This window comes from Juglans regia, chromosome 8 (genome assembly GCF_001411555.2).
Source record: "Juglans regia cultivar Chandler chromosome 8, Walnut 2.0, whole genome shotgun sequence".
Taxonomy (NCBI): domain Eukaryota; kingdom Viridiplantae; phylum Streptophyta; class Magnoliopsida; order Fagales; family Juglandaceae; genus Juglans; species Juglans regia.
The window spans coordinates 3,075,250-3,091,381 of record NC_049908.1 but is presented as its reverse complement, the minus strand read 5'-3'; the positions used below and the strand labels follow the sequence as shown (position 1 = coordinate 3,091,381).

Sequence of the window (16,132 nt, the reverse complement as noted above, 5' to 3'; positions counted from 1 at the left end):
CATCCTCTATTTTTCCCCAAAACCACATCTACCCAACATGTATATCAAGAATCTCAATTAATGTGATCATATGCCTTCTCCATGTCTAGTTTGCATAGAAGACCTGGCACTCCCAACCTGATTCTGCTATCCAAGCATTCATTGGCGATAAGAACCGAGTCCAAAATTTGTCTCCCCCTCACAAAGGCATTTTGGGATTTAGAGATAATCTTTTCCATGACTGTGCTCATCCTATTAGCAAGAACCTTTGACAATATCTTATACACGCTGCCCACGAGACTAATCGGTCTAAAGTCTTGTATCTCTATTGCACCGGCCTTTTTTGGGACTAGAGCAATAAAGGTCGCATTTAAGCTTTTTTCAAATTTGCCATAAGTGAAGAATTCCTGAAAAACTAGCATAACATCCTCTCTTACCACCTCCCAGCAAGTCTGAAAAAAAGCCAGAGTGAAACTATCCGGGCCGGGGCTTTATCTTTGTTCATTTTTCTGATTACTAGTATTAGCTCTTCCTCTTCAAAATGTCTCTCCAACCACGTCATGCTATTTTGATCAATGCCCTAAAAAACTAGGCCATCTACCGTAGGCCTCCATGTATGAGGTTCTAACAACAAATTTTCAAAATGGCCAGCCACAAAATCCTTCATCACGACCTGATCAGAGGATGCAACTCCCTCAATATTCAAGGACTCTATAGAATTAAATCTTCTATGTGCATTAGCCATACGGTGAAAAAACTTAGTACATTTATCCCCTTCCCGAAGCCATAGAGCCCTTGACTTCTGTCTCCACGAAATCTCCTCCAATAAAGTCAATCTTTCAAGTTCAGAAACTACTTGCTCTTTACGATTGTTCTCAACTCCTACACCCTCCAAGCTTTGTAGCTCTTGTGTCAAGCTTTTCATGTGTAAGGTTACATCACCAAACACCTGTTCATTCCATATCTTCAAATTCATTTTCAAAGCTTTCAATTTCCTAGCCAACACATTGCTCATATTGCCCTCAAATAAATAGGAACTCCACCATTGTCTAACCAAATCCACAAAACCCTCCTTTTTTAACAACATATTCTCAAACTTGAATGGCCTTCTACCCCCTATGATACCACCACCATCAAGCATTACAGGAAAATGATTGGAACAAATCCTCGGGAGTCTTTTTTGGCTTACATCTGGATATTGAAGTTCCCATGAAGGGGAAATGAGAAATCTGTCCGGTCTTGACCAAAAAAAATGGTTAGACCAAGTATACTCCCCTCCTATTAGAGGTATGTCCATAAGGCCTGACTCAAAAATGAAATCTGAAAAATCCACCATAGCTTGATTTTGACGTCCCTCCCCTAATCTTTCGCTGGAAAATCTTGTCACATTAAAATTCCCTCCAATACACCATGGAGCCTCCCACCAAGAACAAAGACCAGCCAACTCATATCCCAAAGCATCTGCCTTTCACTATCCAAATTAGGACCGTATACCACAGCAGAGGCCCAAAGGAAACCATCGTCAAAATTTCTAAACAAACACCCCACCAAGAACTCCCCCACAAACTCATCGATGCTCTCCACCACCCTCTTATCCCACATAACCAAAATACCTCTTGAGGCTCCATTCGAGGGTAATTAAATCCAACCTGCATATGGGCAGCTCCATATGCTCCTAATAATACTACAATTGACAAGCTTCAGCTTTGTTTCCTGCAAACAAATGATGTCTACCTTCCATTGACTTAATAAAGCTCTTATTCTAAGGCGTTTATTAATCTCATTCAGCCCCCTAACATTCCAACTCAATATTTTGGGCTTCATTTATCAACTGTACCACCTCTCCCCTTGTTTCTTCTACGACTCGCACTCCCCTTCTTTCCATCATAATTAATGGACCACATCAACCTCTTTAGCTCCCTCTCTTTTTGGCCCTGCACCATACTAACCTGCCTCCATGGCTATAATCAAAGCCTTAAACTGCTCTTCATAGCCCACACACGAGATCCCCATATAGCTCTAAAGTTCCTCTACTTTTTTCAAAACCTAGTCCGAGGAAATACTAGGAGGAACCATACTTAACGGAGTAGGATCCTCTCCTGTAGCCTCCTCCCCCTCTGAAGAATATTTGCAAGGGTCAAATAATGTCAACATACCTTCCCCGTCATCTCCGTGAGCCAACTCTTCACTGGCTCACTCAGAACCGAAAGCCATATCTTCTTCCCCCCACGGCTTTAACTGTGTCTGGGCCAAAAATAATGATGACCCAAGGTCTGCTGAAGGAGACTGAGACACCCCATAAAGAGGTGACCCTCCCCGAGCAACACCAGAGCCATCAACGGCAGAAACGGGTTCAGCGCCAACTATATTTTCTCCCACCACCACTTCCGGCAACTCTGAGGCCACCGCCGGACCACCACCTGAGGCGCCGCAGGCCGTCGCCCCTGTCTGTGCCAAACCCAACCCAAGACTTGGGCCTGAAGTGGATGATTCAGGCACCTCCAGCGTACCCGAAATCTTGGATTTCAGGCCTTTCTCCTGCCAAACCCGACATGGGCTTCTGTTCAGGTCCAGCCCATTAACAACCTTCTTCCCCTTTAAATCAGCCTCTCCTCCCTGGCCCACACTCCATCATTGTTAACAAAAAGTGGGGATTACTTGCTCTTGCCTATTCTTATAATCAATAAGATTTTGTTCACCAATAAAAAAAAAAAATTGTTGACTGGCACTTGACTAGATGACAAATACCCTTGAAATTTCTTGTTTCGCACCTCCAAAACAAAATTTGGATATCAGTAAATGAAAGCAGTGTCATTAGAGAAACTTATCCAAAAAAAAAAAGGAAACAAGAAATAGCAGTGTCATTAGCGAAAGTAATACAACTCAATAATACTAAATGTTGATGCATGCCTTGTTATCAAAACCTAGGAGATTATAATAAACAATCGGGTTATGAATTAGTGTCAATAGAGGAGACTTGAAAGCTTTACTAATGCTGGATAAGAAATGCATCATGGAGGATTTCAGAGTCTCTGTCCTCATACATCTCGAGGTTCTGCTTCATGAATGGATTTCTTCAATTGAACCTGCAATACTTTGTACAAAACAAATTTTTGTGTTAGGGAATCCATTTATCATTTAGTAAAAGGTCTACATATACTGTGTTTTGGATCTAGGAAATGTTGTTACATGTGAATCTTCGTCATTTCCTTCAGTTTATTTACTTATTTAAAAATATATATATTTCTGATATTTGCAGCCCGATGGTCAAGTTCATATTCACTGGAAAGGGGCTGCTGAAATAGTTTTAGCATCATGCACATGGTGTATTGATGCAACTGATCAGTTGGTAGCAATGGATGAAGACAAGGTTTGAGATCTAATTGCTTTTCAAGTACAGTTTCTATTGTAGTACTCAACTGGGTTATCTCTGTCATTTCGCCTTATTTCGTTTTCCCTTTTCCCTTGTCCACCCAGGGTATCATTTGGATGGGTTATAATGTCTAATCTTAAAAGAAATATTGTTAAGAACTTTACCCAAGAGAACAATTTGCTTTACTTCGCTTATAAAGTAGTATATAAAATCTGTGTGATCTGGTAGTATAGGTATTTTGCATGTTGCGGCTATAACTTTGTTGTTTTAGTGATATTTAATTTGGTTTGCAGGTGAATTTTTTTAAGAAAGCTATTGAAAATATGGCTACTGTTAGCTTGCGTTGTGTTGCCATTGCATATCGATCCTGTGAGTCGGAAGAGGTTCCATCTGATGAAGAGCATTGGTCATTACCTGAGAATGATCTTGTATTGCTGGCTATTGTAGGTATCAAGGTAAAAACTTTCGTGGAAAATAAATTTAGAAATACATTGCTGGAGCTGTATTGTCTATGTTTGGTGGCAGCTGCTAGATTGTGACATCATTTCTATAATTGTCTTGGTTACATATTTTTTCTAAAATTTATGCCTGTGTTTCTATTCATCTTTAAATTTTGGTTTTAAATTTTGGCTATGTATATGGCCGAGATCAGCCCCTATTTTGCCTGCCCATTGTGTGGATGCGGGTGAATATATAGGGGCTGGGCTGGGGTGAAACTAGACCTCCACTTTTAGTAGGGACGGGGGATCAGGTGCGGTGATAGTTCGTCTGTATAGTGCTGGTATCACGCTAGGTGTATATGGAGGAATGAATAAAAGTTGGCATTATTGGCATGTATGGGGAATGTATTGGAGATACGGACATGCCATAGTGCTGTAATGCTCTCTTGCATGTTTTGCACTCTGCTTCAGGAGACCTATTAAAATTTCTTCCATAAACTTCTTATCTGAAGTTATTTCAACTCTTGCCCAAATGTAATACATTTCAATATTTGGATGCATTGCTTCATTGTAGTGCTCTTAATCACAAATTTCAACAACAATTTTGACTCTTTTAAGGCTTTCTATTAAAAGGGGTTGTTTTGGGGCATCATTTAAAAATTTGAAGATTTTACTCTAAAATCACCTATGAAAGTTATTCATTTCTTAGTTTTTATTACTCATGTAGACAATGCAATGCAGGATCCTTGTCGTCCTGGTGTCAAAGATGCCGTGCAACTATGCCAAAATGCTGGTGTTAAGGTACTTTTTGTGTTAATATTTTAGTTTCTTGTAATGTTGAGAACCTGTTTCTGCAATTGTTTTATTGTCATATACATCTTCAATGCATAGCAATGGCATTTTACTTCTGCTATTAATGTTCTATTGTCATTTGGGTTCCTAGTGTTCTTCAAAAATGCTTGTGTGCTAGTTTCCTTGTGATGTTGCTTGCTTGTTAAATCTTTTTTTTTTTTTTTTTGGGTAAGCAAGCAAGTTTATTCCTCTGTAAAGAAACCGTGCAATAAATTAGATAGCGCCCACAACGTACAACCTGATAACACTAATAGGAGGGTATTGGCCTCCTACACCACTACCAAAACCCCAGAGAACCCCCCTTGAAATCAGCAACATGTGTGACTACTCACAGTTACAGCTATATGATGGCATTACTTTACAGCTTCAATTTGGACCTGCAATGGGACTAGAGTCTACTTCTCCTTGGACCAATATTTACATTTACAGCTTGAATTATAATTCAGAGATATGTAAAACATGTAGAGGACGTGCACTATGTCTGTATGCCTACTACATATGTATGGGTATAATCTCTGATGTTTTCTGTAGTACTGCATATAGTGTCTTATATGTATGTCATCTCTAACGTTATATAATAATATGTTAAAATTCTGGTCTAAGCATTGCTGCTGTGGCAAATAGGTAAAACTATTGCTAGTTTTATCAACCAAGGGGATTTTTTTGCTTCGTTCTTTAAAGATTTTCCATGTTTGGTATTTGGTCACTGTGTTGATCATGGTGGTATTCTGTTTGATTAATTTTTTTCAACCGTGATGCAAATGAGTGAGGAGTATCCATTTTTTTCTGACCTATAGGTGCGGATGGTCACTGGTGACAATCTTCAAACTGCAAAAGCAATTGCTTTGGAAGCTGGAATACTGGGTTCAGCTGTAGATGCTACGACTGAGCCAAATCTCATTGAAGGAAGGGCATTTCGTGCCTTATCAGATACACAAAGAGAAGAGATTGCAGATAAGATATCTGTATGATCTGCTCCCTTTGCGGAATTTTTGGTTTGCGTTTGTGTGTGTACTTTCACTAATTACATTATTGTGGCCAAACTGGTAGAAATATTATATTTTTGTCCAATATGTAGGTGATGGGGCGGTCTTCTCCCAGTGACAAGCTTTTGCTTGTGCAAGCATTGAGAAAGAAAGGGCATGTTGTTGCTGTAACTGGGGATGGCACTAATGATGCCCCTGCTCTGCATGAGGTTTGTAAACATTTTTTGTTTCTTCCTTCTCTAGTCTTTTGTTTTTTAATGGAGTCTTAAATTTGTCCGCATCCTTCTGTATGGTTGTTCCTACTACTATTAGTATTGTCCATAAAGTTAACATTTGAGTGTTGAAGTCTTTAACAAATATATTTGATTATATATATATATGGATGTTGTGAACTTATCAAAAATATATATGGGTGTTGTGATAAATCCACTTAAATGGTTACCAATCCTGAATATGCCTTGCTTAAATGTGCATTTTCTTTGTTGAGCAAGAGAAGGGTTGGTTTTCTTGCCTGTAAACTTTTGAAATTTATTAAACAAAAAATCCTCCTTTCATTTTCTAGAACATAATTTTTTATTTTCTTGGTCTTGATTGATGTTTTATTATTTTGGAGTTCAGGCAGACATCGGCCTTGCAATGGGTATTGCAGGTACAGAGGTTGCGAAGGAGAGCTCAGATATAATCATCTTGGATGACAATTTTGCTTCTGTCGTGAAGGTTAGTCTTGTCTTATAAGTGCTCTCTTTTTTTGGGCAAGTGATTTTTTTTTTTCAGTTTGTGTTTGTGATAATTGATTTTGCTTCGTAGTATTTTCGTCTAATTGATCTATAAGATTCTATGATATTTGCTGTTAATGGACACAATTGACTGGAACTGGGACCCACTAACTCATGAGCTTGTCTTAAGATTATCCTGGCCGCAATATATCCATTTCAAATTCTTAATTCAAAAGAAAAATGGTTAATATTTTTTTCTACTATATGTAGGTTGTCAGATGGGGCCGATCTGTATATGCAAATATTCAAAAATTCATTCAGTTCCAACTTACAGTGAATGTAGCAGCTCTGATTATAAATGTTGTGGCAGCGGTTTCCTCTGGTGAAGTACCACTGAATGCTGTGCAGGTTTCTGCTCTCTCTCTCTCTCTCTCTCTCTCTCTCTCTGTGCTCCATACTGATGTCTTGAGTGTCCTCTCTCTTGTTATAGCTTCTCTGGGTCAATCTTATCATGGATACTCTTGGAGCTCTAGCATTGGCTACAGAACCACCAACTGATCACCTGATGCACAGGCCACCAGTTGGTCGAAGGTAATGATTTTTGAATAATGGGAGCATTAATTTTATTCTGGTTCTTTTCAAACTAAATTTACCCTGTAGTTTATTCCAATTACCTGTCATGAGAAAGTATTTTGAAGTTGCAATGTCATTTAATTTATGTTCTTGTTCATTTCAGAGGAAGTTCTTAAATTACTTTTTAATGGTGGATCAAAGTTCTCTCTTGTATGCTTTCTGTATACTTGGGTTACACCTTTTGGATGGCATGATTCTGAAATGAATACGTTTTTATTCAATCTTGAACTACTTGTTTAAAAAAGAAAGGTAAAATTATTTGGTGGCCTGGTGAACTAAAAGCTTTTCATGACCAACCTGGAATCTTCCTTCTATTCTTTCTTTTCTTTCATAACGTTGTTCAGAGCCTTTTAAATTTTTGAGCTCTTCTTTGAACATAAATAAATTGGTTATTGTTTCTTTACTTCTTTGATGGTTTGGTGACCATACTGATTTATTATGCGTTTCCCAGAGAACCTCTTATAACAAATATTATGTGGAGGAACTTGCTCATACAGGTACATGCTTTTTCTTGTTTCTTTTGTCTCCAGTACTTCATTAGCATTGCAATTCATTTATCTCTCATGTTAATAAATTTTGGTAAATTGCAGGCTCTATACCAAGTGATTGTCCTACTTGTTCTCCATTTCCAAGGTAGGAGTTTACTGAATTTGGAGCAATACAGCAGCGATCGTGCCAACAAAGTGAAGAATACTTTAATATTCAATTCCTTTGTCCTTTGTCAGGTAACTTTTAACTTCAAAAATAATTTGAAAAGAAATCTAAATAATTTAAGCTTCTCTTTCTTCAACTTTTAATGTCTTAACTACTTTTTTGGTACTCATTTATTCTATTAAGACAACTTTGCTGGAAGGTCCTATAACTAGGTATTCGAGGTCTGCAATCTAGATTTTACCATGTACAATATGCAATTTTGACCCGCATGACTTCCTCAAGGAATTGATTTGACATTTTGTCGAAGTGAGATGAAATGGTTTCGTTCTGACTTTATTTTACCAATGAAAAAAAAAAATTATATAACTCACTAGGTGTAGCTTTTCATCATGCAATTCCTTTCTTATTCTGTGTTTATCTCCATCCTTGTCTCACGGTTTTGATAAGCTAGAAGTTAGAAATTAGTGGCCACGACTATGTGTTTTGGCAGAACGTGTACAGGACTTTGAAAGCTCTGTAGGGTATATGAAGGCACAGTTCTGCTGCTGACTCAAATCACAATCCAACTGAGCATTTATCAATTCAATTGGTCCATGAAATCGTCTCAACTATTTTTCATTATTATTGCTGCTAGTTTTCCATTATGCGATTTATTTGTGTCCACAAAGTTCAACAGCCAAGCTGATCTCACTCCCATGTTTAGTTAGGGCTGTAAATGAACCAGTTTGTTCAATAGCCCACTCGGTACTCATTCGGTTAAACTCGACTCGTAAAAAAAAAAAGTTCATTTGTAAAAGTAGATATCCGCTCGATTTGTAAATGACACATAACTGACAAAACTCGACTTGACTAAGACTCGTTAAGGTCCGCTCGTTTATACTCGAGTCGACTCGTTAGCTCAACTCGATTAAAACTCATTCATATATTGATAAATATATACATACGCTTGTGTGTATATATATATACATATATATCTTAGCTAATAATATAAGCATACCACTTTTATAATTAAATATATAATGTCTAATTACTTGTATCTATATAGTGAATATACTTCATAGGTATATTTTATAATTTGTATAATAATTAGTCGATAAAATTTAATAATTTCATATACTAGTATTTGGGAACCATATATGAAATAGATATATACTATCATGTTAAGTGTATGTATTAATAATATATGTAGGTATATAATATATATATATATATATTGTTATTTTGGATAAATATCAACTAGTTAGATATTAATTATTTATAAATTTTTATAATTCACTAGAGGTTCTACTTGTTAGTTGTATAAATTCAATATTAAATCTTTTATTTATTTATTTTATTAATTATTCAATCTTATTTAAAAAATAAACAATTTGAGCTCGAGCTGAGCTCACGACTCGAACTTGTTTGTGAGACGAGCTCGAGCTGAGAGTTTAGTTTATCGAGTCGAGCTCGAACCAAGAATAAAAAAAATCTCGAGCTCGAGTATTTTGAGTTGAGCCGAGCTCGGCAAACCAAAGAGCGGCTTAGCTCAGCTCGATTACAATCCTATGTTTAGTAAATTGCTATATTATGATGGTTATGTGCTAAACATTAAGCATGCGAATGATCTGATTGGTCCAACTGCAGGTTTTCAATGAATTTAATGCTCGGAAGCCAGATGAATTGAATATATTTAAAGGAATTACTAAAAACTCTCTTTTCATGGGGATAGTGGGACTAACCATTGTGCTTCAGGTGAGACTCATATAGGCTTTGATTTACTTTTTTTCACTTTGTTATTTTGCCTGGACTAAGCATCTCTATCTCTTGCTTTTGTTAAGGTTATTATCATCGAGTTTCTTGGGAAGTTTACCGCGACAGTAAGGTTGAATTGGTCGCAATGGCTGATCTCTGTCATCATTGGGTTTATGAGGTGGGTTGGTAATGATATGAAAGTACTTATATTTGGTGGTACTTCCAAGATGCTTTTGAGCATCTTGCATCTCAACCCTGTTTAGTAGGGGGGAATCTCTCCATCAAAGTGTTTTTTCTTTTTCTTTTTTCCCTTTGACGACCATTAGCAGACTTGGAAGGTTTACGTCAACTACTTTGAAAAGACTCGTCCGTGTGAAAACCACAGCCTTCTATCTTTATATGTTAATGAGTTTATTGTCCCTTTATAACAAACGTCTCTCTCTCTCTCTCTCTGCATTCAGTTGGCCCCTGGCTGTCATTGGGAAACTGATACCCGTTCCAGAAACTCCCCTTAGTAAGTTGTTCCCAAGATTCCAGCGACGACGAAGAACTCAAAGTGAGAAAGTGGAACTATTTATCATCTTAATGGGGTGCATTCAAACTGTTATGGCGTTTTAGATTTGGTTAATTTTTGTATTTCTTGTCTTACAGGTTAGTGTTAGTTGATAGAAGGCTTGAAGAGTTACAGCAGTAGGATCGGCATCAGCCCTCTTATAGATACTGCGTATTTCCTTCCCTGCAGTTAGTTGCATTGCTTAAATAAAGCTCGTCTCTTTACATGGTGAGACTTTTTGGGACTAGTGGATTTCATACACGGGAATTGATTTTAATGGAATTCTGCTACTACAAAGGATGTTTATCTTTTTTTCGGATTGCTTGTAGTGTCAAAACCGCATGGTTGTCTCGGTTGGCATTTAGTCGATCGGGTCGGGAGTGTACTGTTTTGCTTGTAAATTCACGTCGCTTCCTCTCTCGAACGTTTTCCCCATGCTATTTGCATTCCCCCCCCCCTCTCTCTCTCTCTCTCTCTCTCTCGTGTAGACACAATGCCCTATGCAAAACCATCACAAAGACCAGGTGAGAATTGCTGGGGCTGAAGACCAAAGAGATAAAAGGGAAAAATTTAATTGTAAGCGATTATGTGCATTAATACGTGTATTCATTCAATATGATTGGTCAAAAAATAGATTTTATTGAAAACAGTGATAATTTGAATTTAGAATATGAATGCAACAATATTCGTACGCAGATTGGTGCACAAACTTGTTTGTACATAATAAAATTCGGATAATTCAGATAAAAGAGACTGGGTTCAGATAATGCTTTTGGGAATTTTTAGACAAAAGACAATCTCATTTATAAGTTTTTTTGATGAAAAAGACACGGGGAATGGGGCATGGCCTTGTCAACAGTAGAGGGCATCTGTCAATTAGATATATGTGCCGGCGACTTAAGGTCCTTTTGAACACCTTCATGACACCATGTCTTCCATCTTTTTTTTCAACCAATTGCATTAGGCTAAAAAACATTGCCTTGTTACTTTAATTTCCAAATTGATGGACTAGAAATAGTGTTTGTACCTACGCTCTTTCAACATCTTCTACGCTTCTCTCTATGTAAACTTTTGTCATCCTTAGAGTGGGAAAAAGTCTAGCTCATTAGAGTACGTTTCAATTCTTTTTTCTCACTTATAATGGACCAGTTTTACGAATAAAACCATTTTTTATTAGTGCAATACTATAAAACATTGCATTTTTTGTTTTTGCCAGCACTTCTAAAATTCTCTATGCCCTAAATCTCGTTACATGCCATCAATCGCTTTATTCAGAAAAGAAAAAACTAACGCACAAGAACGCAAAAGTAAAACACACGGGTTTGCCAACATAAGTTGCCACAAGCCATTAAAAGTTCTAATAGTTATTTCACATGTATCTCTCACAGATTGATCCCTCTAAGGGCTAGTTTCGATTCTAAATTTATCTCAATTCATCATTACAATTTTTTTAAACATCAAAATAATAATAATATTAAAAAATAATATTCTAACAATATTTTATCATTTCAACACAATTCAGTTCAATATTTAAATGCAACCTAAAGATATATGCAGGCAGTTCACAGTCAGGCAATCTATCTCTCCAAAGATGGCTATTCCTGATGGATTCCAACTTGTAGAGAATATCAAGATATACACAGAGCTGCTCAGTGCTATTTGTCACGTTGTTTAATTTTATGACTTAAATAATAAGATGTGGGCCAATATTAATGTCTAATTCATGTACATTGTCACATGTAGACACAAACACGAGTTCTACTCCAATTTAGGCATTCAGGTGAATTTTTATTTTGTTTTGGGACCTTGATGATTTGTCAAGCGGTATTATTTTTTCCAAGTGAGGTCTATCAATAAAGTTATGAATTAGTTATAGAAAGTGTTAGAATGAATAGTAATTGATATATAATAAAACACTTATCAAATTCGTTTGGTTTGACCTTATCATTGTTGACAAATGAAAAAAGGAGGCCTGTATGGAGGAGAGCGTCCTTGTCAAATGCCGTCACAATGAAACATTTATTGTCATGACGGGGCGGAAATTAAAGCAAGTGACACACAATATATTTCAGCCCGGTTGGCTTAGCTTGTTCTTGCATAAGCTAAAATCCATAGAAGCAGTCTGCCAATATATATCGTGTCAACGTTTGACAGAAATCAAATGTATTTTACGTAGACAATTTTGTTTTTAAAAGAAATCAGTTTTTAATTAAATAGTATTTGCTATTTTTTAGCTCGTAATTATAGATATATATATATATTTTTGTATCATACTAATCGTTTTACCTTGTTAAGACATATTCAATCTACTGTCATATATGTTTATATAACCTGTATTAAAAATAAAATAAAAAGAGAAATATTATAACTAGAAAGAAATTTTATAAAAATAAATTTATAAACTAACGTAACATAGTATAGAACACTAGATTGTAAAATACTTATTTTTATTATAAAATAGATTTAATGTATTATATGAAATTATGTAAATTTACAAATTTATTTATATAAAAAAGATTTTGTGGTTGTAGCACTTTGAATAAATACAACAAAGTTGATAAACAATTGATACTAACTTAATAAAATCTAAGAGACATTCCATGCAGCTGCACTCACTGCAGGCACGTACGTACGTAATAAATTAGTACGAAGATAAGAGAAAATTAAGTATAGTTTAAATATTAAGATAAGATGAAATGATTTTAAATAAGTTAAATAAAATATTATTTGAATATTAATTTTTAATATTATAATTATTTTAAAATTTTAAAAAATTAAATTATTTATTATATTTTATATAAAAATTAAAAAAAAATTATAATAATAAAATGAAAACATAATATCTAACAGGATGACTCTGATAGGTTTGGATTTCTGAAAGCCTAGTTGTGTAATAATTAAGGTTGCGTTTGGATGTTGAAGTGAGTTGAGTTGAGTTGAGTTGAGATAATAAAATATTGTTAAAATATTATTTTTTATTATTATTATTATTTTAGGATTTAAAAAAGTTGAATTGTTTATTATATTTTGTATTGAAATTTGAAAAAATTATAATGATGAGTTGAAAGTATTTTTGATTCCAAACGAATCCTAAGTGGTTAGGTATTGGGAATATTTTATCTTTGGTAAGCTGTTGATCAATCAGAATCCAATAATTCATGGAGTACTACGTACGTACGGTCATGTACGAGTGCTAGCAGCTTGCTCGATCGATCATTACGGATTATATTGTCTTAAAATAATGCTAGTTGCTAGCTTTTAGTCAAACTTCCCGAAGTCCTCCTCCTATTCGATGTCAATATATTCCCTTTTAATTTTTTTTTATATTAATTAATGCAAAGCATATGCTCACGTCATATTTAAAGCAACTGATTAACGTTATTTGTCTGCTTCTACGTACGGATCAACTTGATCATATTCTTGAGCTGTACGTGTAGATAATTTTACTCTTTAGTTTCTTCCCGAATTTTCTTACTTTTTTGCTAATCTTTCTATTATTTGGATGTATATATAATACGTACCTCTTTTTTCTTTTTCTTTTTTTTTGTTAAAAACGAAGAACGTCTAAAAATGCTAATCCCCGTAAGTAATAATATTCACAAAATTTGGGTTGACATGTAGTGGTTGTACGGTTGTACCACATATATATATATATATTATATTCAACCATATAATCGTGTTTAATATTTATAACTCTTTAATGAAAGGTCTAAATCATATTATTTATATTTTAAAATGATTAGTCAATATATAATATAATTAGAATCTCATTAGAATATTAAAAAGAGTAATAACTTATCATTTTCAAATAATATGAGATATCATACACTATCTACCCCTATCATTTATATTATAATATTAGTTCTTGCAAAGCTGACCGAATACATAAAAAATTAAATACAACGAAAGCAATATCTCAAGTATTCTAGTTATATTATAAGAAAACTGTTTATTTATAATTAGTTATTTTTAACGAAATGATTATTTTCAATTAAAATAAATTTATTTTCGTTATAAATAATCATTTTTATATATAATAAAAAATGCCACAACTATCTATTTTTCTTATAATACTACTTTTAATAAGCCGTCGATCTTATCATCGAGCTGTACATTTTTAAAACTTATTTATGCTAAGAATACTTATTATTGCTGATATTATTATTATTCGGTTTGGCAGTTACGTTTGATAATTATTATAATATTCCTTTAAAGCAGACGACGTTGGAGGTCGCGATTATATATTTCTTCTGGTGGTATTGCAAATCTGCGGGCTAGAATGATCATGAACCCTTCGAAACCCGCGGCCATATGCATGCATGTGCCATCCCATATATATATATAATTAATGGAAGATTGAAGAATAATTAATAATGGACCATTTTAAAAATCAGCTAATTAAACTAATAATTATGCAAACTCAAGGGAAACTACTGCGTTCATGCTATCATGCTTGCTTTTTATGATGCCACCATTACTCATTATTCTTTTTATTTTCCACATGTATTAATAATTAATAGGTGATCATATAATATTTTATCCGACCGTCCAAAAAATGAACCGAGAAAATTATCTTATTTTGAATAATTTTATGGATATAAATGGGCTCGATTAGTAGTAGTGCTTGACCATTGCATGAGTTTATTAACCTAGCTCTCTCTCTCTCTCTCTCTCTCTCTCTCTCTCTCTATATATATATATATATATATATGAGTTTAACTTCAAACCGGATGGGTGAACAAGCAGGATTTACACCTTCCAATAAAATATTGACACGTCTGCATTCTAAGTAGGAAATAATGAACCGCACACCAGATAAGCAAGTCCCACGCAATCACCCACATCTCTCTCTTTGCCTGTTCGTGCTCTTTTCTCTCTTCTCACTTTTTCTCACTCCTCAGGCACTCTCCCCACAACGAATATTATTGCTTCGTCATCGATTGCTCTGTATTATTTGTTTTGTTGATTACAGAGTGCATGCCATGGCATTGTAGTGGTTTTATTGTTTGGGTGTGTGAAGAATCCTATGCAGGCACTAGGGGCTAATTCCTGATTTGAATATTTCGCCGAGGAACTGGGTAGGTATTAATTGAAGGCTTTTGTGCTTGTTGCAGATGAATTAGTTGCACTTTGTTTGGTTATTGCCAAGGCAGTCACTCTGAAGCTCTCTCTCCTCAAACTCTCTCTCCCCCTCAGTCGATCTCAAGCTCTCTCTCTACTCTATCTCTCTATCCTCAAGCTCTCTTTCTCCTCTCAATCTCTCAAGCTCTCTCCTGTCAAGAATCTCCAAAGCTTGTTGTAGCTTTCCATCTTTACAGAGTCATGAATTAAGGTGGGTCGGTATTATACAAAATCTTGCTTCTTAGATTGTTTATTATCCAGAAAGGTAATAGATTTGAGCTTTATGAGAGTTGTATAATGATGAAAGGGAGAGGGAAGAAAGAGTCAAAGCGACTGGGGGATTTGTTTGTGTGAGATTTGTTCAACTGATGTGCGGTTTCATTGTTTCCTTCTTAGTATATAAACGTGTCAAAATTTCATTGCGAGGGTATAAATCCCACTTTTTCACCCGACCGGCCCCTAGCCTCACTCTATATATATATATATATAGCTAGGGATATTACAGCAAAATAAATATTCATCATGCACAAAAGCAATAAATTTTAATTTTATTTTCTTATCCATTATTCTTATCGTCAAAAATAAAAGGAAAAGAAAGAAAGAAAGAAAGATAGTTGGAGAGTATTGGATTTAGACATTTAGTTATGCAGTTAAGAAGACATGAGATGAGATATTTTATCTAAAATTAAATTATAAAACATTATTATAATATATTACAGAAGAGTGTTGCTACACTCACCACTTCTAGTTGGGAGCTATCGTTAATTATAAGATTTTATTTATTTTATTTTATTTTTGTCTATTTATACATGTATTTTTTAATATTTTTAAAAAAATAAAAAGATTATAATATTATTAACAAAATTTTCTTAATTATTAAGTAAAAAAAAATTAAAAAAACAAAGTAGTAATGATAAGCGGTAAAAGGGAGAGGAAAGAGTAGTATTCTCCATTGCAGAAAGCTGCGTGCATATATATGATGATATATTGGCCGAGATTCACGTGCAGCCGAGAATGGGGTTTCAGCTTTCAACACGAAAGGAGGGGTTGACTTGATCAAGTGGGAAACATGGCCACGCAATCCCTTAGAA

At 34.9% G+C, this 16,132-nt stretch overlaps 1 protein-coding gene across 3 annotated transcripts in view; it reads left to right on the top strand.

Annotated features, from left to right (window-relative positions):
• The window catches only part of LOC108980137 (calcium-transporting ATPase 8, plasma membrane-type-like), a 48,539-nt gene extending 38,173 nt beyond the window's left edge, over positions 1-10,366 (top strand). For all 3 annotated transcript variants that reach the window (XM_035693267.1, XM_035693268.1, XM_035693269.1), the window contains 14 exons: positions 3,239-3,349; positions 3,646-3,807; positions 4,534-4,593; positions 5,442-5,609; positions 5,723-5,839; positions 6,249-6,347; positions 6,617-6,754; positions 6,837-6,937; positions 7,431-7,476; positions 7,570-7,704; positions 9,260-9,367; positions 9,454-9,545; positions 9,829-9,923; positions 10,019-10,366. In XM_035693267.1, the coding sequence (XP_035549160.1) occupies positions 3,239-3,349; positions 3,646-3,807; positions 4,534-4,593; positions 5,442-5,609; positions 5,723-5,839; positions 6,249-6,347; positions 6,617-6,754; positions 6,837-6,937; positions 7,431-7,476; positions 7,570-7,704; positions 9,260-9,367; positions 9,454-9,545; positions 9,829-9,923; positions 10,019-10,023 (1,437 nt within the window). In that variant the 3' untranslated portion in view covers positions 10,024-10,366. The remainder of the gene's footprint in view (positions 1-3,238; positions 3,350-3,645; positions 3,808-4,533; positions 4,594-5,441; positions 5,610-5,722; positions 5,840-6,248; positions 6,348-6,616; positions 6,755-6,836; positions 6,938-7,430; positions 7,477-7,569; positions 7,705-9,259; positions 9,368-9,453; positions 9,546-9,828; positions 9,924-10,018) is intronic.
• Positions 10,367-16,132: the final 5,766 nt, after the last annotated feature.